Below are 22,951 nucleotides of genomic sequence, written 5' to 3' on the forward strand. Positions count from 1 at the left end.
CCACCCTCCTAGGAAATGAATTCCATTTTCACTCTTGTTTTGCAGATAAAGGAAACTGAGGGACTGACAAATAAGCATCTTCTCCCAAGTCACACAGTTAATAAGTGAGGCAACCAGGACTCCAAACCAGATAGTCCAGCCTCAAAGCTGGCGTGACAGCTCTCTCTCCAAGGGTGTCTAGGATCTCACTGAGCTCCCATCACTACAATTTCCTTAGCAAGTCGTTGCTGGATTTTGGTTTAGTGTGTCCAGGACAGCACCCTGGAACAGGGTCCTGTGAGTGGAATATCCTGGGTATTCAGTGAGCCCAGGGACAGATGGGGCGGAAACCATGTAAGCTGGATGCAGAGAAGGCATGCACTTACGCAAACAGAACTGGGACACTGCTTTAGTCTGAATGGAAACCAGAAATGAAGTAAGTGTCAGGGCTGAGTTGGAGACCTGAGAGCCCGCACTCAAATATGTGGGAGGAGTCAGCCTCAGAGGTTGTATTAGCTTTGGTACCTGACATATCACAAGTACTCAATAAATATTAGCTACTGTTATCATTTTACTGAGATACTACTATGTGCCAGGCTCTGGGTGGGACATCTCACTTATATTTCTTTCTTTTCCCTCTCTCTCTCTCTCACTCTCTCCCTTTTGACAGGGTCTCACTCTGTTGCCCAGGCTGGAGTGCAGTGGTGTGATCATGGCTCACTGCATCCTTAACCTCCCAGGCTCCAGCAATCCTCCCACCCCAGCCTCACATGTAGCTGCGACAACAGGTGTGCGCCACCATGCCCAGGTGATTTTTGTATTTTTCCTATAGATTGGTTTTTGCCATGTTGCCCAGGCTGGTCTCGAACCCCTGACCTCAAGCAATCCACCCACCTCGGCTTCCCAAAGTGCTAGGATTACAAGCATGAGCCACTGCATCTGGCTGTCTCTTACATTTCCTTCTCAACTTTACAACAACCCTAGGAGATAACTGCTATTACCCCTGCTTTAGAAATGAGGAAACTGAGGCTCAGATGAGTAGAGCTGTTCTCATCCCCAATCCAGGGATCAGGAGATCAGGACTCTTCTTTGTATGATATAAATAGGCCATGCCTTTGAGTAAAGGAAAAGAAAAGCCTTAGAATATTACAGGGGAGAAGATTTGCATGTTTAACTCGGATAGTCCTCACCACTGAGTTAATATTTCCAGGTCAGAGCGCCTCGGAGAGAAAAAGGCGGAGGCCTTGGAGCTCCGGTTTCCTTAACTGCTCCCTGGGAAGTCTTCACACAGCCTTTCTTTTTCCCCTGGTGGTCTAATCTGGAGTCAGATCCAGCCGCCAGCTCTTACAGACTGGGAAGGACCGGGAGCCAACGGGAAAACAACAGGTGAGCTTGTGAACAGTTCCCTCTGTGTCTCTGGCAGGGTGTCTGCCCTGGTGACTGTGGGGCCGCACTGACTTCCAGAACCTTCTGCTTCTGCAGGTGTTTTAGGAACTTGGACTCAGCGCTCCAGTGACCCATATTTTATTACCTTTCAGGTTTCTATAATTCATCATTCACTCCTTTCTGAAAAACCTAGAATGAAAAAGTTTAGCAGCTCAGCGCCCCGGCTTCTCTCCATTCTCTCCCCAAACACATCGGCCTGTTTGTTCTCTTTCATCCCCGCTCTTCCTGTTGCATTCTGCCGGTTCAATGGGGAAGGAGTGAAACCGGATGGCTGGACCCAGTGCGGGGAAATGACTTCAGAGCCACCTTTGTTTCCCTCATTCCTTTGAGCGCACTTGGCCCTGCGTCTCTATGAAAGGGCTTGTTTGAACCATTCGGAACATCCAGCAAGGCAGAGATGCTGTAGCCAGAACTGCTCAAATCTTTTCAGGCTGCCTGAGACTCTGGGTTAAACTGCCAAATTTTTGCAACAAAACTAACCATGACATTGGACATTGTGTTATAAATTAGCCACAGCCTTCCAAGCAAATTGTCTCTTTTTATTGTATCAGTGTAAGCCTTGGAAGCATTGGCTTCAGCTACTACCTTCAGGGAGGCTCAGAGGATATTTTTGTTCTGCACCAAACCAGCCCTTCAGACCGCAAGTTGCATGGGCTCATATCCACATCTTCATCACAGTTATTCTTCTCACACTCCCTCCGAGGACCTCTGTCATGCTCCCTTTCTCTGCCTCAAACCTACCAACCTGCTTTCAAGTTTTGATGTGGCAGAAACTCTCTGAACATCTATAAAGCAAACGATGCACTTCTCTTTTAGAGCGCATTTCGCAATACTTATGTGAAACTTCTTGTAAAGAATAGTTGTTTTCAAATAAACGGTAAGAGATATTTATTGTTTGGTTCTCACAGAAGCAATGAAAATTCCCACATCTGTTAGGTCACCCTACGTCTGTATGTGTTGTGTGGGGAGAGCGGGCACGCCCATCTGTTTGAGCTATGTCACCAAAAGCTGTATCAAGATTTTTCATTAGGCTGAGAGTGGTAGCTCATGCCTGTAATCCCAGCACTTTGGGAGGCCAAGGCAGGCAGATCACTTGAGGTCAGGAGTTTGAGACCAGCCTGGTCAACAGGGTGAAACCCTGTCTGTACTAAAAATACAAAAAATTAGCTGGGTGTGGTGGCGCACACCTGTAATCCCAGCTACTCGGAAGGCTGAGGCACAAGAATCGTTTGAACCTGGGAGGCAGAGGTTGAGTGAGCTGAGATCGCATCACTGCACTCCAGCCTGGGTGACAGAGTGAGACTGTCTCAGAAAAAAAAAGATTTTAAATTAAAAGGAACCCTCCAAAGTACATAATTCATAGATGATCATTTCTTTCCTATTTTTTCTCTTAACTTTTAAACACACACACACACAAACACACACACACAAACACACACACACAAACACACACAAACACACACAAACACACACACACACAAACACACACACACAAACACACACACACAAACACACACAAACACACACACACAAACACACACACACAAACACACACACACAAACACACACACACAAACACACACACACAAACACACACAAACACACACACACAAACACACACACACAAACACACACAAACACACACACAAACACACACACAAACACACACACAAACACACACACACACACACAAATGTCATGGGACGAATTTAGGCTCAGAAATAACCTTAAGTTATTTAGGCCAAAATTAAAAATAAAATAAAGCTTCTTATACTATTTGCAAAACACAAACCATGGCGTTTGATACTCTTGAGTGCTGTCATCAGAACCAAGAACACTGCGTTACTGCCTGTGTCCTTCCACACTGTGAATCAAGACAACCGTGACAACCACATTGGATTCACACAACATTGTAAGTAACAATCAACATTGAGTCCGTTTACAACAACTTGTTCAACTTGTATTCTCTGTCAAAAGCAAACAAAACTCATCTTCTTTCACATTTTCCCAGCAGGAATCTTTATTTAACCTGAACTGTTTCTAAGTGTGGCTTTGACTCTGGCCAGCTCGTCCCAGATGAGATGGGATCGAGCGTCCCTAAAGAGTCCCTCCCTGTCCAGAACAACTACCAAAGAGCGATCCATCTCCTCCTTCACATTTTCTCTATTACTACTCTCCTCTATCCAGAAGGGAGAAATCTAGAACAAAGTTAAGGGCTGCTCTCTCTGCAGCTCCTTCCCTGACCTTCGTGTTCCAGGAAGAGTTATATTTGAATGGGATGGGGAATATAGGAAAACATTGGACAAGGCTGCCATTTTCCCTAGAGACAGTGTGAATATCAACACCGACTGGGTAATTTAAACTTTCCAAAGAATTTTGATCTTCTTAGAAGTAAGCAGCACTTTTAAAAAGTGAACTTCATCATTCCATTAGAGGTCTAAGCTCAAGCCAGTTAAGCAGCACACGTTAGCAGCTGACTGCTTGCACTCAGCTGGCCTTCTGCAACAGGACAGTTTCACACAGGACAGCAGGGGGCTTTGCAGCAGTACAGCCCATCTCTGCTCTCACAGAGGAGAGGGATGGTGGTACATCCGAAACACGCTCACACATCACTGAGGCTCTGAGTCTTCAGTGTCCGCCATTTCCAAGGTCCAAGCTTTTTGACCCAAAGCAAGAGTAGGTGGCAGGGATGGGGGAATGGGCAGGAAACACTAGGTTTCTACACAAGGAAAAGGAAATCTGATGTGCACACCTCTGCAGAGTGAAAGGAATCACCAACACACACACACAAGCCCTTCTAGGCAAAGACAAAAGCGGTTGTTATGGTGGACACAAGTTGCTCCCCAAGCATGTCCTCAATGTGGGAGGCCGCAGCAGCTGCCTCCCCTTGAGACAGTCCCCGGGGCCTGTGCCAGCGGCCACAGTAACTGTCTGGCCCTTGCCAGCTGTCACGCTTTGCATGCCGCTGCTTGAGCCCAGCACAAGGTACCGTCCAAGTCGCCAGCTCCAACCAGCCACAAATCCCGTGCCCAGGCTAGAGCTGGATGGCCACCCAGAACCCTCTTCTGGGTCCGTCTACCAAGACACTGAAACACACAGCATGTCTGGTTCCTAGTATCCTTGGCTGAAGGAGAGAGAAGTTTTCCAAGAAGGAGGAAATGAGGTGAAACTTAGGTCTAAAGAAAACCCTCAGGAAAGAGGGGTGGTTCTGGGGGCAAAAGCAGCAGGTGTGTCTCCATCTCTTTGATTCCTGGGTGATCCTTCCTGTGGGTGGGAAATTGGGAGGGTACAAGTTAGGCAACTCTGGCCAAGCCTTTAGATTTTGTCTCCCCCATTCACTTCCTCTTCCTGATGGCAGGGTAAGGCCCTAGGAACCCCACCTAGGCTGTGGGCAGAGGAGGAAGCTGGAGGGGGAGGTCACTAGGGCCTGCCCCAGTCTGGCACCTCAGCTACAGGACAGAAGGTCCTGATAGTGAGAACGGGCACTGCCAAAGAGGCTAGAGCAGGGTTTATGGTGGCAGGACTCTGGGGACACTCTCTTGGGGAACATGGCTAGAACCCACCAACTCATCAATACTGGCATAGTCTAGGCTGGCCCCTCTATCCCTACACTCAGTCCCCAACCCACCCCATCACCCTCCTCTATTGGGCTTCCTGGAAGTCTGGTTCTGCTGAAGGGAATTCAGGAAGCCAGTCTTTGATGGGGCAGCTCTGCCCGATCTGTCTGAAGGCACAGCAGTCTACTGCCTTCCAGGAGCCTGTTTTATCATGAGCAGCAAGGGATCGAAAAGGCCCAGCTCACAGGGGTCCCATGAGAACCAAGTGTAAAAGTGTCTGTAAAAATGATTTGAAAGCAAGCTGTTTTAACAGAAGGCAAAATGACTAGTGAGGTGTTAGACTTAATTGCTTGAAACTTTCAAGGCTATTCTCTTGGTCTCTCTCTTTCATTCCTGCTTAGTATGGTTCTGCTTAAGAATCAGTCTCCTTTCTGCCAAGGCTTCCCTCTCTCTCTTAAAGTAGGGCCCCCAGCACCAAGTCAGGCCAGACTCCTCTGACAGGCAGGAGGTCCTGCTGGGTTCCTTCCCTCCCTATAAAACCGTTAGGAAAATGCTTGGGTTAGAGCATTGTCAGGAGTTTGTGCATTTAAGGGATGAGCCTCTGAGCTAATAGAGATTTCAGGCCATCCTTAGAGATGTCCAGGACACACAGTAAGTGTCAAACACTGTGCTAGGCTTTGGGAGGATGCAGAAATGAAAGGGTGGTTCCTACCCTAAAACAATCAGAGCCAAATGCAGAGATGGCATCCACAGAACACAGTCTAAGCTATGAAGAAATGCTATCAATTGTTTGCCAAGAGTCAAGAGAGGAGGAAGAGGAGAAATCACCAAGGCTTCCAGAAGAAAGCAAAGTTGGAGCCGAACCTGAGACATGGGCAGGATGCTACAGGTAGAGCTGGGGGTCAGAAACAGGTCAGAGTGAACGCATGTGGCAAATATTGGTGGAAGAAAACCAGAACAAAGCAGCCCTGAAACCAGCAAGCACAGCCACAAGCTCCTAGAGCAGAGATCAGCTCCGCTGGTAGAAATGGATGGGGCCCTTCAGTGGCATCTCTCTTTTCACACCAAAAAGCCCCAGGGTGAAGGAGGCTCATTTTCCTTCTGTCACACTGTAGCTCAGCACTGTCCTGTGGAATTTTCTGTGAAGATGGAAATGTTCTGTATCTGTGCTGTTCAGCAGACAGCGACTAGCATCTGTGAGAACTACAAACTTGAAGTAATGCTAGTGCAACTGGAGAACTCAATTTTAACTTAATTTCATTTTCATTCATTTGCATTTAAATAGGCATATTGGATGGTAGAGGTTTAGATGCCAAAGGCCCTCTTCCCCAGGACACTGACAAGTTGTAGTAGTAGGCATTGGTGTTGGGGGCAGAAAATGTCCATAGCCACCAAGTAATGCTATTTTATTTGGCAAAGAAAATGATTCATTCCCACCCTCAATTAATAGGACTATGTGGGTGTTTTGTTTTGTTTCTAATAAGAGGCCAATTTCTGACTGACTTTTGCTTAAGCAAGAGTCAAGTTGCTGATAGATCACCCCCTTTGGGGTGGAGACAAACCCAACCCAAAGGCTCCTTTGTCCCTAAAGACCTTTCAGTCAGAGGGATGGGGAAGGATGTTGGGAGTGGCAGGGAGGAACCATCCTAATGTTACTTGTCATTTAGTCCAGAAATTTAGCGATCTGAACCTGCAGGAAATCATGTATTTTAAGGAAAGAAAAACAGCATAATTCACAACAGCCAAAAGCACCCCAAATGGCCATCCACGAATGAATGGATAAACAAAATGTGGTATATCCATATACTGGAATATTATTCAGCCTTGAAAAGGAAGAAATTTCTGATACATGCTACAACATGAATAAACCTTGAAGACAGTAGGCTAAATGAAAGAAGCCAGTCACTAAAAGACAAGTGCTGTATGATTCTACTTACATGAGGGACCAAGAGAAGAACAAATGCCTGGAGACAGAACAGAAGGGTGAATTCCAGGAGCTGGGGGAGGGGAAGTGGGGAGTTGTTTCATGGGTGGAGTTTCAGGGTTGCAAATTGAAAAGAGTTCTGGAGATTGGCTGCACAATAATGTGAATTTAATTTAAATCAATTTAATATGCACACAAACGTATATAACATTACTGAACAGTAGTCTAAAAATAATATGGTAAATTTTATGTTAAGAATATTAGATCACAGTTAAAATATATATATACATGGGGAAAGTTGTTTTTAAGTAGACAGTTGCTGGAGGAAGGCACGTGAGTTACAGCCTGACCAGTGCGACCAGTCCTCCTGGAATAGCCGCGCTGCTGGCACAGGCGCCCTTACTCCGCCTCGGGGCCCTGTCCCGCGCCGCTGGCACAGGCGCTCACAATAACCTCCTAGAGTGGTGCCAGCCGCACCTCGGCGCGGCCCCGGCGCCAGCAGCCAATGAACATGCGGCTGAGCCCGGCCTCACGCCTCCATTGGCTGCGCCCCGTCGCCCGCGGCCCCGCAGGTTCCCAAGCCGGGTTTAAAGGGGTCGGGCGCGGGCCAGGGCCCCACCATCGGCTCCCCGCGCGCAGGTCCGCGGGGAGGGGCGGCTTGCCGACCTGCCCACCCCGGGGCGTTCCTGAAGGGCGTCCTTGGCCGCCCCCACCGCCTCCCAGATGTACTATGCGGTTTCCCAGGCGCGCGTGAACGCGGCCCCCGGGACCATGCTGCGGCCACAGCGGCCCGGAGACGTGCAGCTCGGGGCCTCTCTCTACGAGCTGGTGGGCTACAGGCAGCCGCCCTCCTCCTCCTCCTCCTCCTCCTCCACCACGACGGCCCCCCCCCTCCCCAAGGCTGCGCGCGAGAAGCCGGAGGCGCCGGCCGAGCCTTCAGGCACAGGGCCCGGGTCCGGCGCGCACACGGGCGGCAGCGCGCGGCCGGACGCCAAGGAGGAGCAGCAGCAGCAGCTGCGGCGCAAGATCAACAGCCGCGAGCGGAAGCGCATGCAGGACCTGAACCTGGCCATGGACGCGCTGCGCGAGGTCATCCTGCCCTACTCCGCGGCGCACTGCCAGGGCGCGCCAGGCCGCAAGCTCTCCAAGATCGCCACGCTGCTGCTCGCCCGCAACTACATCCTGCTGCTGGGCAGCTCGCTGCAGGAGCTGCGCCGCGCGCTGGGCGAGGGCGCTGGGCCCGCCGCGCCGCGTCTGCTGCTGGCCGGGCTGCCCCTGCTTGCCGCCGCACCCGGCTCCGTGCTGCTGGCGCCCGGAGCTGTAGGACCCCCCGACGCGCTGCGCCCCGCCAAGTACCTGTCGCTGGCGCTGGACGAGCCACCGTGCGGCCAGTTCGCGCTCCCAGGCGGCGGCGCGGGCGGCCCCGGCATCTGCACCTGCGCCGTCTGCAAGTTTCCGCACCTGGTCCCGGCCAGCCTGGGCCTGGCCGCCGTGCAGGCGCAGTTCTCCAAGTGAGGGCCAGCCCGGGCCTGGGGCGCGACCTCGGCCCGGCCTCACGCCGCTCAGCTTCTCCGCGCCCTTGCGCCCTGCGTCGGGGAGAGCGAGGCCGAGCAAGGAGAGCATTTCGAACCTTCTAGTCCAGAGGAAGGGACTGTCAGGCACCCACTTCTCCGCCCCCGCCCCTGGGAAGCTAAAGTGACCGGAGCGGATGTTCGTTGGCGCGTCGGGGCTGTTTGGGGTTCTGGGTCGGTTCCAGCGGCTTTGGGCAGAAAGGCGCTCACTCCCACCCCTCACAGCTCTCTCCGAGTGCCTGGAGTTTCGCGCTTCCCGGGGCCGATGTAGAATTTAGGGCGCCGTGCCGTGGTTGGCGCGGCCCGGGTGCGGCGAGAGGCCACCCCCGAGCGCCACCTCCCCGGAGCGGAGCACCCTGGCTCTCAGGCGGAAGGGCTGCGCTCTAGCAGCGGCGGGGGCGGAGGGGTGGTTCTTTTCCTTCTCCCTGGCCAGAGGCCACGGGCGCCTAGTTCTCACCGGCCAGGTCCTATCGAAAGAGGCCCCAGACCTCAAGAGGCAGAGAAAGACCAGTTAGGCGACGCAGACGGTGTGGGACGTGGCAGATGGACAAACCCTCGGCGGCGGGTGGGGGCGAGGACAAAGCAGGGTGCGCTGGGTTGGGACGTGGGTCCGCTTTTGTAAACCAGCTGTTTGGAGAGCTATATCTGAGACTCGCGAAACAGGTATTTTGTAGCGGAGAGTATTCGCTCTTAAACCCGGGGGGCTTCTTAGAAAGGCAACTTAGAACTCACCTTTCGTCTCCCTCTCCCCAAAAGTAGCATAACCAACTTTCGAGCTTGCTTAAAAACGAAAACCAAACCGCCTTGCACGCAGTGTTCCTGAATTACTAAAATAGGTAACCAGGCGTTTCACAGTCGCTGTCCTGTCAAGACCGCTAATTAACGTTCTCATTAAAAGACGCGCAGGAGGACCGGGAACCCCGAACCTCCCGCGGCCCGGCTGATCCCAGCTGCGGTGGCGACGGCAGGAAGGCGCTTCCCGCGGTTCCTTAGCGGGCCCGGCCCTTGACCAGCGCGCCCCGAAGGTCTTCCTTCTAGCCGTCTTGCAGTTGAAGACGTGGTCGGTTTCGATTTGTTACAGACGTTAACAAATTCCTTTACCCAAAGTTATGCTATGACCTTTCCACCGTTTGCTTTGATTTTCTATGTTTAAGGTTTTGGTTGTTGGTAGTAGCTGAATTTAACTGGCACTTTATTTTACTTCTAACCTTGTTTCCTGGCGCTGTACAGAATCAACAAAATAAAACATTTAAAGCCTGATGTTTTACATTTTTCGTCTGATTTGTTTGGTAATAAAAACGTCCTTGTACCCTAGTGGATTTAGAACCTCGAGGTGAAGGTAGGTAGGTAAATAACCGGGATTCCACGTGAGAAAGGCAGCTTAGAACTCGAGATTCACCTTTCCTCTCCCTTTCCCCACAAGTAGCATAACCAACATTTGAGCTTGCTTAAAAACAAAACTTAAACATAACTTCCTGATTTGTAAAATAATCCAACGAACAGGAAACTGTAGTTCAAGTTCAGGCATCCCTGGGAAATGTGAGGTTTGTAGGTGAGTAGGTGGGTGGGATAGAGAATGGGATAGAGAAGGGAGAGAGGCAATTCCAGGAATTCATTCTTTGTCAAGCTTCAGGCACAGGTCTCTTTTAACTACAAATTCACCCCCTGGAAAGTGGGTTAAGCAATACATTTATCATAAAATTAGAGCTCAGCATCTTTCCGAGAAATCCACATTTTCCCTATCCGCGGACAGAGGCTTAATACCACACAGGTCTGAGCTTCCCGCTGTTGCACTCACCTACCCCTATCATTTAAATTGGGTTGAATCGTCTCCTGCAATGGTGACATTGAATGCCACTCAATTCTCCTAAGAGGTGAAGAAAGCTTTTTTGTCTGTTTGGTGCTGTTAAGAATTTGGAAGGCTGACCTGCTCACATGCAATATTAAAACACTACATCATCATTAATGAAATCCAACCACTGTTTAATGTAGGGGAGTAGTGGAGAACTAGTGTCCCCTTTAACTTAAGGAAAATGAAAGCAAACGCAGAGATGATTTACTCAGTTTTATCTATGTTAGCTTATCTGAGGCATATATATGTTTAGAGAAAATGAATACTCACTTGGGGGGGGCAGGAAGGAGGTGGGAGAGGCAGGAGGGATGGCATTGCCAGGCTACCAGGCTGTGTCTATTTCCTTAAGGAGAAGTCAGGAGATGGCATGGCATAAGGTGCTCTATGCACCAATTCATTCCAAAAGAGGATTTCTCAGGCTTCCTAGACTTTGCCACCAGCAAAGTCACCAGCTTTTATAAAAGTAGATTTGAATTGTGGCCTTTTACTTATTCAGTGCCTGTCTTTGCTTACTTTATATCTTGGCAAGGGGCGGGGAGTGAAAGTCAATGAAATCAAAAGCAAACCAGGTTCTCCTTGAAACAAAAATACTTGTAAGAGACTAGAAATAAACGATTTCTCCCACAGTCTCAACACCAGCACCTAGATGCCACTGTCATTCCAAACATCATCTTTAAAAGGAGCATGAAGCTACAGGGCAGAAAATGGGTCTGCCCATCTTTACTTGTAAATGGGAAGAAGCCACCCATGCCTTATAGGAAAGGTAACACTATACGTGTGTGATTTTTTTTATTTAACTGAGAAAATTACAGCCTATCATGCTTTTCAGAAGGGCCAAAGGCTATAAATAAATTTAAGCTGTTCCAGGTGCCATCAAAATACTTATCTGCCTGCATGTAGCATGTTTTTGGCCATTGTGCCAAGCAAGATTTGCAGACTTGCTCCATATAAGGAGTTTATATCCTAAAAAATAGTACCAGCAGGCACTGAAGAGTCCTGCAGGAGGAAACGGATAAAAGGTAATTACATACAGTGTCCACAATGCAAAGTCAGACCGTTCAACCTCTGTCTGTAGCAGGGCAGTGCATTCTGCAGGCACAGGGTTGAAGCTTAGACGTGTGTTCTGGAGCATGGAGCTGCTTTTGGAAATCTTCAGGGCTATGTCACACAAGCAAAGGAGCTCGCTAAACTGCCCACCTGACTTGATTTTAGCTGGCATGGGCTTTGTGCAGAAGGAAACAAGTGTAAGCCGGTCTTTGAAGGGGGTGGGACAGCTGGGAGGGTCTTGGTAAGGTTCCTGGAGAAAGACACTCTTAAGACCTCAGAAGCAAAATGAGAAGGAACCCTTGGCTCACTGCCAAAAAAAGTTCCCTGCATCCAGCCAACCACTGAAGTGAGGTCCCAGCAATTAGATTAAACAGAACCTAATGGGAACATACACAAGGTCCTGAGAAATTATGTTGTTATATGTATTGGAGTCCAGGTGAGCAATTGGTAAGCAGAGAGCAGATTAAATACACGATGGAATTTGCCTAGCCCTCAGTGATGGTCTATTTACAGGTGTTCTCTAAGGGAAACTGATGAAACCAGGCATAAAAATGTAACCTTGTGAAATATACAGCTTAGAGGGCAGGTGGCTCCTTCAAGGAAGAGGCTCCTCTCCAATCATGGACAATATTTCCGTTTACTAAAGTTCAGATGATGAACAACAGAGCTTCCGTGCTGTCCTCTGCTTTAAGGTGTCTGGTCTTTGCTGAATGCCCAGGTGTGCAGGTGAGGCTGGGTACAAGAGAGCCTCAGCCTGCTAGCTAGACCCCCCCCCACCCCGGGGCCTCCTGTGGCACTGAGGAACCCAGCCAGAAAAAAATGTGTCGGGGGGCTTTTCCTTCTGCTATGGAAGGGTACCTGATGAACTTGCCAAGTGCAAGGTAATGGTTGAGAAGAGTCTTTCAATTGATGGTTTTGCTCCCTGGGCATATAGCGCATTAACTGGGAAAGTATATTTCCCTCAGTAGGTATTTCCTGCCTCCTCACTGCCCCACCCCTCTTCTGCACACACAATATTCAGTAAGAAGATTACCACATTCACTGAAGTAGGCTCACCAAGCAATGGGTGAAAAATGCCATGTTTTTCAAAAATGTGAATTCACTTTTATCCGGCAGAGCTTAGTTGTGGGAAAAGGCATTAGATATAGTTTCCAAGTAAGATCCAGTTAAGGTGCCAAACTAGAGTAGCAAGATAGTCCTCAAAACCAACACACAAACTAGTCTCGTTATTTATGGGGACATCAGAAAATCACTCTTAAAGCAGTTCCCATTCTGTCATTTTTAACTAAGCCCAGCAAAAAAGCTGGAATGCCTGGAAAGAAATCAAGCCACATTCTTTCTGCTCACACGGGATTAGGAGCTCTCCGCAAACCTTCCGCCTTCCCTCCTGCCACTGTTGACAAGCCAGGCAAGCTCTGAGCTCAGGACAAGCAGCTGAATATTCCAAGTCTTTAGACACTACAGGCTGCACATCACTTGCTGAGGGGAGAGGGGCAGGGGAAATGCCTCGACTGAAAGCACAAAGAATGTGTTTCACATCCACGCTCAGGCTTCATGGTGACCAACAGGACAGAGCACACAGGTAGGCCACTACCTGGGACAAAGACTGCAGGTCCAAAATTGTATCTGAGTATCACGAATGCTGTCAGGCAAGGGCACTTGCAAATTATCCATTCTCTCTTCTTTCTACTGCATAAGGCCCAGGAGGGTCGGCAGCCACAATCAAAGCTACACAGGTGGCTGGAGGTGGCAATGCCAGGGACTAGTGCCTGCTTTGGGGAAGCACAGGCTGCTTCCTTGGTCTGTCCTGGTGAGACAGGGAATGGGAATCTCAACAGGAGGCCCCCACCTAGAGCTGAGCATGTTCTTCTGTCCCCTGGAAAATCTCAGTGCTCTGGTCTCTTCCAGCCTCTCTGCTCAGCCTGTGGTCTGCCCTGCCGGTGGCATCCAGGACAGATAGGCTTAGGGCCAATCCCTTACCGGCTGACCAGGCTGCTGTTGAGTCACCTGAACTTTCTCATCCCCTAGCCCCAAGAGAGGCCCAGATTGGTGACAGGGAGTGGCAGAGGCAAGGCCACCCCTGTGAGAGATCCCTTGATGGTTACAGGTTTGTCATTACGGTTTCGGAAAGTGAGGGCGCAGATGGCTGACAGACAAGGGCAGCAGAGCGCGAAGGGAAAACGGCTTCTGAGGGCACAGCTCCAGAGCCTTTCTCCTCCGTGGCTGTCTTGCGGTGTTTTCATGTGGACGCTGAACATTCTGACCCTGCTGGAACATGTGTCAACATCATCGGCATCTTTTTGCTGAGTGTTTTTCATGGACACAAGTGATTCTCCAAGAGGCCCCTCTGCAGTGGTGGCCTGGGACAGAGGACAGGTACCCCTGACAGCAGGCTCTGCACCTTCAGCACCAGCCCAAGGTAACGGGGTCCAGGAAACAGGCTTCCAGCACTGGGATTCCATAAGGGCACTGCATCCCAGAAGCTTCGAAGTAATGTGGGTAACTCCTTAGAGAACGCCAAAGTCGTACAACCAGGAGACTTCAAAATCACAAAAGCAGATATCTGTGAGGTTAAAAAAAAAAAAAAGAAGAAAGAGAAAAGAAAGGCCAACTCACCTGGGGGCAAGCAGGTGGGAAAGCAAAACTACTCACTGCAGACACAGCAGGGCAGTACTACCAGAAATATAAATGGAGCTGGTGCTGATAAGAGCTCGTTGTATTATTGGGCACCAGGCAGGGGCGTAAGCATTTTACATGCATGACTTCATTTTGTAGGCACAAGCATCATCCCTATTTTTACAGATGAGGAAACAGAAACAGAGACAGAAGAAGCTGAGGCCAGTTCAGGGAACTCATAGCAGCCAGACAAAGAAAGAAATGGGCTCCATCTAGAAGAAAGGGAGCGCCCAAGGGTGTCCTCTCTGTCATTGCTGTGATGTGAAGAGGCGTTATTTTCCTTCCTCCCCCTTTTGCTCTTGGGGCAAGGTTGGGGCACCCCACCTGTACCCCAGTCTCCACCCCACATCTGGCTGTGGCTTCTTCTGTTCATTGCATGTCTGACTAATGCGTGATCCAGGCGTCAGCGAGCCAGCACTCCATGGGGAGACTCACCACTCCCTGCCTCCTCTTTCTTAAGCCAAAACACCCTGAGACCATGGGGTCGTTCTTTTAGGTCATTTCACTTTTAGCTTTCCTTTTTCCTCAGTTTCAGTTTTTAATTTTTTTTTCTGATTTTTATTTCCGACACTTCCAGACCTAGTGGAGTCTGACCTAATTATGTGAGTAGTGAGATGTCGGGAACTGCGGGAACAAACTGGGAGATGTCCTAGCCCTTATATTCTCCATTCTCATTCTTGGGGCAGAAGGTGGACTTCACACAACCCAAACCCTTCAAGACATACATGTCTCTCATCCCAGTCACCACCGGGTATTCAGGCAAGAAAACAAAAACCCTAAACTCCTCAGACAGTGGTCATTAGGCGTCATTCTGTTCAAATTTTCAAAAACAGTTTGAGCAGATGAAAAGTCAGTAAAGAAAGCTTGGAAGTGATTTGATAACATGTTATCTATCCAGAGGACCAATCGAAGAGAGGATTTGTAACAAACAAAATTAGCTGGGCATGGTGGCGTGTGCCTGTAATCCCAGCTACTCGGGAGGCTGAGACAGGAGAATTGCTTGAACCCAGGAGGCAGAGGCTGCAGTGAGCCGAGATTGTGCCGGTACTCCAGCCTGGGTAACAACGAGCAAAACTCCATCTCAAAAAACAAAAAAAAAAGACAACTTCGAATTCACTTATGACCACGGTCTCCATGGTTCTAGGGGCTGCCAGGGAGTCAGAAATGCCTTTTGTATTTTATATTTGCACAGACCCACCGCAACTCAGATGAAGGGGTGTTGTCTTCAAACCGTGAACTGCCCCAGGGAGGCTGTTGGGGAAGGCATGCGGGGCTGGCTGGTGTGGCAGACCTGGCCACAGGAGATGGGAGAGAGGGATGCTCCACGCTCCCCGTCCCATCCTCCACTCCGAAGAACCCTACTGTATCCAAACACAATCAGGCACCAATCTCCTCCCTTCTCCTGGTCATCTCTTCTCTTTAAGGTCCCGCCTGTGTGTTGCCTGGTTTGGTTGCGCCTCCAGTTGGTCACTCCACTCCATGGCTGTGTGACCTCAGTAGGTTCCTTGAGCTCCGGTACCTCCGGTCTCCTCCTCTGTAAGGTCAGGGTAATAACAGGACCCACCTCCTGGGGGTTAAATGAGGCATGGTATACAGTTAAGCACAGTGCCTATTGCACCTGCTGATGCTTTTCTTGTTGCCACTGATAGATTTTTTTCTGTTGGCTGGAAATTGATTATTTCCATGGTGATGTGTACTGTGACAGCTGCTTTAAAGAGCACCAGTGTGAGGCTGGGGCATGGTGGCTCATGCCTGTAATCCCAGCACTTTGGGAGACTGAGCGGGGAGGATGGCTTCAGCCCAGGAGTTCAAGACCAGCCTGGGCAATATGGCAAAACCCCATCTCTACAAAAAATAGTGGTGTGGTGTTGTGTGCCTGTTCCAGCTACTGGGGAGGCTGAGTTGGGAGAATCGCCCGAGTCCAGGAAGCTGAGGCTGCAGTAAACTGCGATCACACCACTGCATTCTGGCCTGGGCAACAGAGTAAGACTCTGTTGAAAGAAAAAAAGAAAGAAGGAAAGGAAAGGGAGGGGAGGGGAGGGAAGGTAGAGGGGAGGGAGGAAAGGGGGGAGGGAGGGGAGGGGAGGGAAGAAGGAAAGAAAGGAAGGAAAGAGGGAAGGAAGGAAAGAAGGAAGGAAAGAAGGAAGGGAAGGAAGGAAGGAAAGAAGGGAAGGAAGGAAGGAAAGAAGGAAGGAAGGAAGGAAGGAAGGAAGGAAGGAAGGAAGGAAGGAAGGAAGTGTATGCTCAGTCATTCCCATTTCTCACAAGCCATTAACAGGGTCCATGGCAGCATCCAGTGGTACCAAGTAATAATACATTTGGAATGAGCAGAGCTGCCTTCTAAACTCCTTAGTTCCCTCCAGCTCTGACTGGACCCCCACAGTGTTTCTCGAGGGTCTTCTCTGAGGGAGCCCCATGGCAGGCATCATCCTTCCAAGCTTGGGGTCAGAACCCTGCCAGGGCCCCTTGCTGTGGTCTGTCTTGCACCCACATGGAAGCCAAAATGCTTCTCCGAGGGAGCTGGGGGGCAGCACCAGGACCTTCCTTGTCCTCATGCTTGACCAGCAGACAATGGGTTCTTCAGAAGCCACAGTGTTTCAGCTGTTTTGGCCACAGAGGCCACAAGCTGACTGCATGTCATTCTCCACCAGCAGAGCGTCACCTCGGGGTAGCTCCAAACAGTATCAACTGGTTTGTGGCGAGTGGATAAACACCAGGCTGGGTGAATGAAGTCACCGGCTGAGTCATCCTCTGCACATGGGGGCTGAATGGGGCTCAGTCAGGCCCCGGGGAGCCTCTCCGGCAAGGTGCTGGGGGCCGGGCTCTCCCTACAAGCAAGGCTGGGATTTGTCCTCAGTAGTCCTTCCTTTGGCCAACACTTACTGAGCATCCACCTACTAGGTGTCGGCACGAGTGAATGATTAATAAGTGAGAGATTATTTCTCAAAATAGACTTTGTGATCATCTAAATTCAGGGCATATTATCCAAAGGAAGTTTAAGCCTGTGTTTTCCACCCAGAAACACCTGAGGTGGAAGGAAGGAAGGAAGGAAGGGAGGGAGGGAGGGAGGGAGGGAGGAAGGAGGGAAGGAAGGGGAGAAAGGGAGGGAGGGAGGAGGGGAGGGAGAAAAGAAAGGAAGGGAAACCAAGATTTTATTAATGTTAAAGTTTTCAATAGTAACTATGTTTAAAATTCATTAATTAATTTGCCATTTCAAACTGGTCAATAAGACAGAATCAGAAAAATATTCTGATTAATTAAGTTTGTCTCCCAAAGTAAAATACAATAGTTAGATTAGAACTGCTTTTTGCTACTTGGGTCTTGGGAAAAAAGTGGGCCTTGAGAAGAAGCAGATAGGGCCAGGATTAGGTAAATGAGGTACTTTCTTTGGGCACAAAATTGAAGGGGGCACCAAAAACTCAGCTATCATGATAAAGAATATTTTAATGCAATATTTTTTTAAAGGCTGGGTATGGTGGCTCACGCCTGTAATCCCAGCACTTTGGGAGGCCAAGGTGGGTGGATCACCTGAGGTCAGGAGTTTAAGACGAGTCTGGCCAACCAACATAGTGAAACCACATCTCTACTAAAAATAACAAAAATTAGCTGGGTGTGGTGGTGGGCACCTATAGTCCCAGCTACTCAGGAGGCTGAGGCACAAGAATCTCTTGAATCTGGAAGGTGGAGGCTGCAGTGAGCTGAGATGGCACCACGGCACTCCAGCCTGGGTGACAGAGTGAGATTTGGTCTCAATTTTTGCAAAATTGATGCAAAAATTCATGATGAACAAAATATAAAATGTTTAAATACAGATAGCAGCAGTGCTACCAATTTTTCTCAGATTCCAACAGGAAGACCCCTGTTCCGCCACCCCCAGTTTCCTACAGCCGCCCCACTTCCCTGCCCACCCTTGGCCAGTTGGGGAAAAAGCTGATGTTAGCTCACAGAAATGACAGGCAGGCTCTGGGCGAATTCAAATCTCCACAGACATCGTCTCTGCTGGCTGATTCCAGGACAGTGTGACTGGGAGTCACAGGAGTGGCGCTGTGTCTTGGTGGAAAACCCTGGCATCGGGAGGTCTCTGCCATCAAATCCCTGCTCCCCGCTTCCTAGCTTCCTTACCTTGTGCTTTAGCTCTGTAAGCCTTGACATCTTCATCTGTGAAATGGGCATGATAATATGTGGATCTCATGGGATTCAAGGAGGCACACAGGGCTCAGCAGAGCTCCTGGAACCATTATCACTGGAGATATGTCCATGGGCAAATCTCACCTCCCCCACTCTGGGTTGGAGCTGCATTGCCTCTGTTGAGGGAATGACTCCCATTCCATTCAGCTGTTTACTGGGGAGACCAGTGGGGCAGCCCCTTGTGAGGAATGCAGGATTTGTAATACCATATGTGTGAGTTTGTTTTTCTTCTTTTCTTTTCTTTTTTTTTTGAGACGGAGTTTCGCTCTTGTTACCCAGGCTGGAGTGCAATGGCGCGATCTCGGCTCACCGCAACCTCCGCCCCCTGGGTTCAGGCAATTCTCCTGCCTCAGCCTCCTGAGTAGCTGGGATTACAGGCACGCGCCACCATGCCCAGCTAATTTTTTGTATTTTTAGTAGAGACGGGGTTTCACCATGTTGAGTAGGATGGTCTCGATCTCTTGACCTTGTGATCCACCCGCCTTGGCCTCCCAAAGTGTTGGGATTACAGGTGTGAGCCACCATGCCTGGCCGAGTTTGTTTTTCTTTAAGCGAATCTTGAGAAATAGTAATAGTAGCAGCAGCAGCAATAATCGCGTGTAGCACTTTTACTGAGCATTTTCTTCCTATGAATTCTTCAAACGTTGTTGCTTTAATAGGCGTCAGAATTGAAACAAATTGGTAAAGTCAGTCTTGAATCTTACTTGCTGAGGTCTCCATTTTAAAGAATCTGTAATACTCAGCTTTCTCTTGGCTGGCAGAAGGTGGGGGAGGTTTGGGGGATGATTGGGAGATTATATAAAAATCATGAGTCCTTGTTTGCTTTTTGCAAAACAAAATATGGGGCTCCCTCCAGCCGCTGAACAATGATCTCAATACCATCTCTAAGGGTGATCATCAAAGCTCCTTCCTGATTTGGGAGCCTGTATTCGGGGAATTACCCTGGGAATATCCATAACGGGTTCAGCCCAGAATGGCTGAAACACTTCCCGGGGGGCGGAGGAGCCACAACGCCAGTCTCACTCTTTGATGATGCTATTTTTTCCTCTCAAATTACATCATTTCTAGTCATTTACCATAGGTTTTCTAGGTTTAAAAAGGAGGAAAAGGAGGGAATTTGGAGGACATAGTGTTTGTTTTCTAGTTTTTATTTTTCAACAATCTCCCCTTTAACATGAGAGCCCAATGCTGCCTTCCTGTCTTACCTGGAGACTTACAGGGGCCACAGAGACAAAGCTTGAAAATAAATCACTTCGGTTTGTGGGAGCAGCTCTGGGAAGACAGACACCTCCGCTTCAAAACCCAATGGGCCTCAAACTTCTTGGCTTGTGTCCTAAAGTCGGCGCAGCGCTCACAGTTGGCCCGTGGGTCTGCACAGTAATCCCATAAACGCACGCATGTTTATGCTAAAGACTGATGACCTTCCTCTGGCCAGCTGTGGCAGGAGCTTGCATGGTGGCTCTCTGCAAGGTCATAGTGAGAAGTGGCCTGCCAGGAGACTTTCTGATTCCATCATGAGCTATCACATGGGGTTCCAGCCGCACAACCCCTAAGAGACCATCCCAGGCTCCCTGTGGTCCCAGGGGCAGTGTCCTTTAGGGAAGCAGATATTATTTATATCATCAAAGCAGACTGGATTGTGCAATGTCATTTCAATAGCAGAAACAGACTCATGATAGCACAAGGTTATTTGTTCAAAATAATCCTCCAGTTTGACAGAAGTGAAGGGTTTCTCATCCGTGTGTCTTGTTAGGCTGCTTGGCTGAAATATGTGACTAATGCAGACACCTAGCTGGCTTCTCCATCTTCCACCAGGAGCTGGGGAGCCTCTCAAAACAGTAGACATACTACCTGTATTAGCCAGGCTTCTCTAGAGGCGCAGGACTAACAGGATAGATGGGATATATGAAGGCGAGTTTATTAAGAATTGACCCACAAGATCACAAGGTGAAGTCCCACAATAGGCCATCTGCAGGCTGAGGAGAAGGAAGCCAGTCCAAGTCTGAAAACCTCAAAATTACGGAAGCTGACAGTGCAGCCTTCAGTCTGTGGCCGAAGGCCCAGAGCCCCTGGCAAACCACTGGTGCAAGCCCGAGAGTCCAAAAGCTGAAGAACGTGGAGTCCAGCGTTTGAGGGCAGGAAGCATCCAGCACGGGAGAAAGATGAAGGCCAGAAGACTCAGCAAGTCAAGTCCTTCCAACTTCTCCTCCTGCTTTATTCTAGTCTCGCTGGCAGCTGATTAGATGGTGCCCACCTAGAGAGAGGGTGGGTCTGCCTCTCCCAGTCCACTGACTCAAATGGCATGTCCTTTGACAACAGTCTCACAGACGAGCCCAGAACAGTACCTTGCATCCTTTAATCCAATCAAGTTGGCACTCAGTATTAACCACCACACTACCCAGTACATCTGTTGCATTCTGCCAAGTGCTTTCTTTTTTTTTTTTTAAGATAGGGTCTCAATCTATCACCTAGTCTGGAGTGCAGTGGCGTCATCTTGGCTCACTACAACCTCTGCCTCCCGGGTTCAAGCAATTCTCCTGTCTCAGCCTCCCAAGTAGCTGGGACTACAGGTGCATGCCACCACACCCAGCTAATTTTTGTATTTTTAGTAGAGACAGGGTTTCACCATGTTGGCCGGGATGGTTTTGATCTCTTGACCTCATGATTCACCCGCCTCGGCCTCTCAAAGTGCTGGGATTACAGGCATGAGCCACAGCACCTGGCCCCTATTTTTTTTTTATCTGAAACTCTTGGAAAACACCACTCAGGAAAGGCACCAATGGATCAACCTCTATCTAACCCATGAATCCCACCTTTGAGGATTTTTCCTGAGGAAACAATAAGGTGTGTTACCTGTTACACCCTTTGTAATAGGAAAAAAAAAAAATCACAGTATCTTTTATAATAGGAAATAGCTGGAAACAACCTAAATATCCAAAAAATGTAAGATAGAATCAAATAATTAAGATAAAGTCATAGGATAGAATTCTATGCCACCCCTGGGGTGAAATTTTATAAGAATATTAAATGTAAGACTATACTTTCAGGGATCATTTCTATAGTGTTACTAGAGAAGTTTCTCTGAACGTGTAGAGCACCGAAAGAGAGCCTGCATAGCCAAGTCAATTCTAAGCAAAAAGAACACAGCAGGGGGCATCACACTACCGGATTTCAAACTATATTACAAGGCTACAGTAATCAAAACGGCATGGTACTGGTACCAAAACAGACATATAGACCAATGGAACAGAAGAGAGGCATCAGAGGCAACACAGCATATCTACAACCATACAATCTTTGATAAACCTGACAAAAACAAGCAATGGGGAGAGGATTCCCTGTTTAACAAATGGTGTTGGGAAAACTGGCTAGCCATGTGCAGAAAGCAGAAACTGGACCCCTTCCTGACACCTTACTCTAAAATTAACTCCAGATGGATTAAAGACTTAAACATAAGACCTGGCACCATAAAAACCCTAGAAGGAAATCTAGGCAAAACCATCCAGGACATAGGAGTAGGCAAGGACTTCATGAACAAAACACCAAAAGCATTGGCAACAAAAGCCAAAATAGACAAATGGGACCTAATGAAACTCCACAGCTTCTGCACGGCAAAAGAAACAGTCACTAGAGTGAATTGGCAACCAACAGAATGGGAAAAAATTTTTGCAGTCTACCCATCTGACAAAGGGCTGATATCCAGAATTTACAAAGAACTCAAACAGATTTACAGGAAAAAAACAAACAAGCCCATTCAAAATTGGGCAAAGGATATGAACAGACACTTTATGAAAGAAGACATATATGAGGCCAACAATCATATGAAAAAATGCTCATCGTCACTGGTCATCAGAGAGATGCAAATCAAAACCACATTGAGATACCATCTCACGCCAGTTAGAATGGCGATCATTAAAAAATCTGGAGACAACAGATGCTGGAGAGGATGTGGAGAAAAAGGAACACTTTTACACTGTTGAGAGTGTAAATTAGTTCAACCATTGTGGAAGACAGTGTGGCGATTCCTCAAGGCCTTAGAAATAGAAATTCCATTTGACCCAGCAATCCCATTACTGGGTATATATCCAAAGGACTATAAATCGTTCTATAAGGACACATGCACACGAATGTTCATTGCAGCACTGTTTACAATAGCAAAGACCTGGAATCAACCCAAATGCCCATTGATGATAGACTGGATTGGGAAAATGTGGCACCTATACACCATGGAATATTATGCAGCAATCAAAAATGATGAGTTGGTGTCGTTTGTAGGGACATGGATGAATCTGGAGAACATCATTCTCAGCAAACTGACACAAGAACAGAAAATGAAATACCGCATATTCTCACTCATAGGCGGGTGATGAAAAATGAGAACACATGGACACAGGGAGGGGAGTACTAAACACTGGGGTCTATTGGGGGGAAAAGGGGAGGGCCAGCGGGAGGGGGAGCTGGGGAGGGATAGCCTGGGGAGAAATGCCAAATGTGGGTGAAGGGGAGAAAGGAAGCAAAACACACTGCCATGTGTGTACCTACGCAACTGTCTTGCATGTTCTTCACATGTACCCCAAAACCTAAAATGCAATAATAAATTTAAAAAATAATAATAATAATATTAAATGTTAGAGGAAAATGATTATAATGTAAAAGAAAAAGTAAATTATAAAGTAGTGTGATTCCAAATACCACAAAGCAGTGTGGTTGT

The 22,951-nt window shown here is 48.6% G+C and overlaps 1 protein-coding gene, 1 long non-coding RNA gene and 1 pseudogene across 3 annotated transcripts in view; 2 read left to right on the plus strand and 1 right to left on the minus strand.

Annotated features, from left to right (window-relative positions):
* The first annotated feature begins 7,523 nt into the window (after positions 1-7,523).
* On the plus strand, positions 7,524-9,735 carry OLIG1 (oligodendrocyte transcription factor 1). The gene has a single exon (XM_008986595.4). The coding sequence runs from the start codon at positions 7,630-7,632 to the stop codon at positions 8,419-8,421; it is 792 nt and encodes a 263-aa protein (XP_008984843.4). The 5' UTR covers positions 7,524-7,629; the 3' UTR covers positions 8,422-9,735.
* Positions 9,736-11,103: 1,368 nt separating this feature from the next.
* The window catches only part of LOC118149919 (uncharacterized), a 72,054-nt gene continuing 60,206 nt past the window's right edge, over positions 11,104-22,951 (minus strand). For both annotated transcript variants that reach the window (XR_008478337.2, XR_004737677.3), the window contains one exon: positions 11,104-13,939. This is a non-coding gene — a long non-coding RNA (uncharacterized LOC118149919). The remainder of the gene's footprint in view (positions 13,940-22,951) is intronic.
* LOC118150033 (small nucleolar RNA U3) lies at positions 21,272-21,349 on the plus strand (annotated as a pseudogene).

Source organism: Callithrix jacchus, chromosome 21 (genome assembly GCF_049354715.1).
Source record: "Callithrix jacchus isolate 240 chromosome 21, calJac240_pri, whole genome shotgun sequence".
Classification (NCBI taxonomy): domain Eukaryota; kingdom Metazoa; phylum Chordata; class Mammalia; order Primates; family Cebidae; genus Callithrix; species Callithrix jacchus.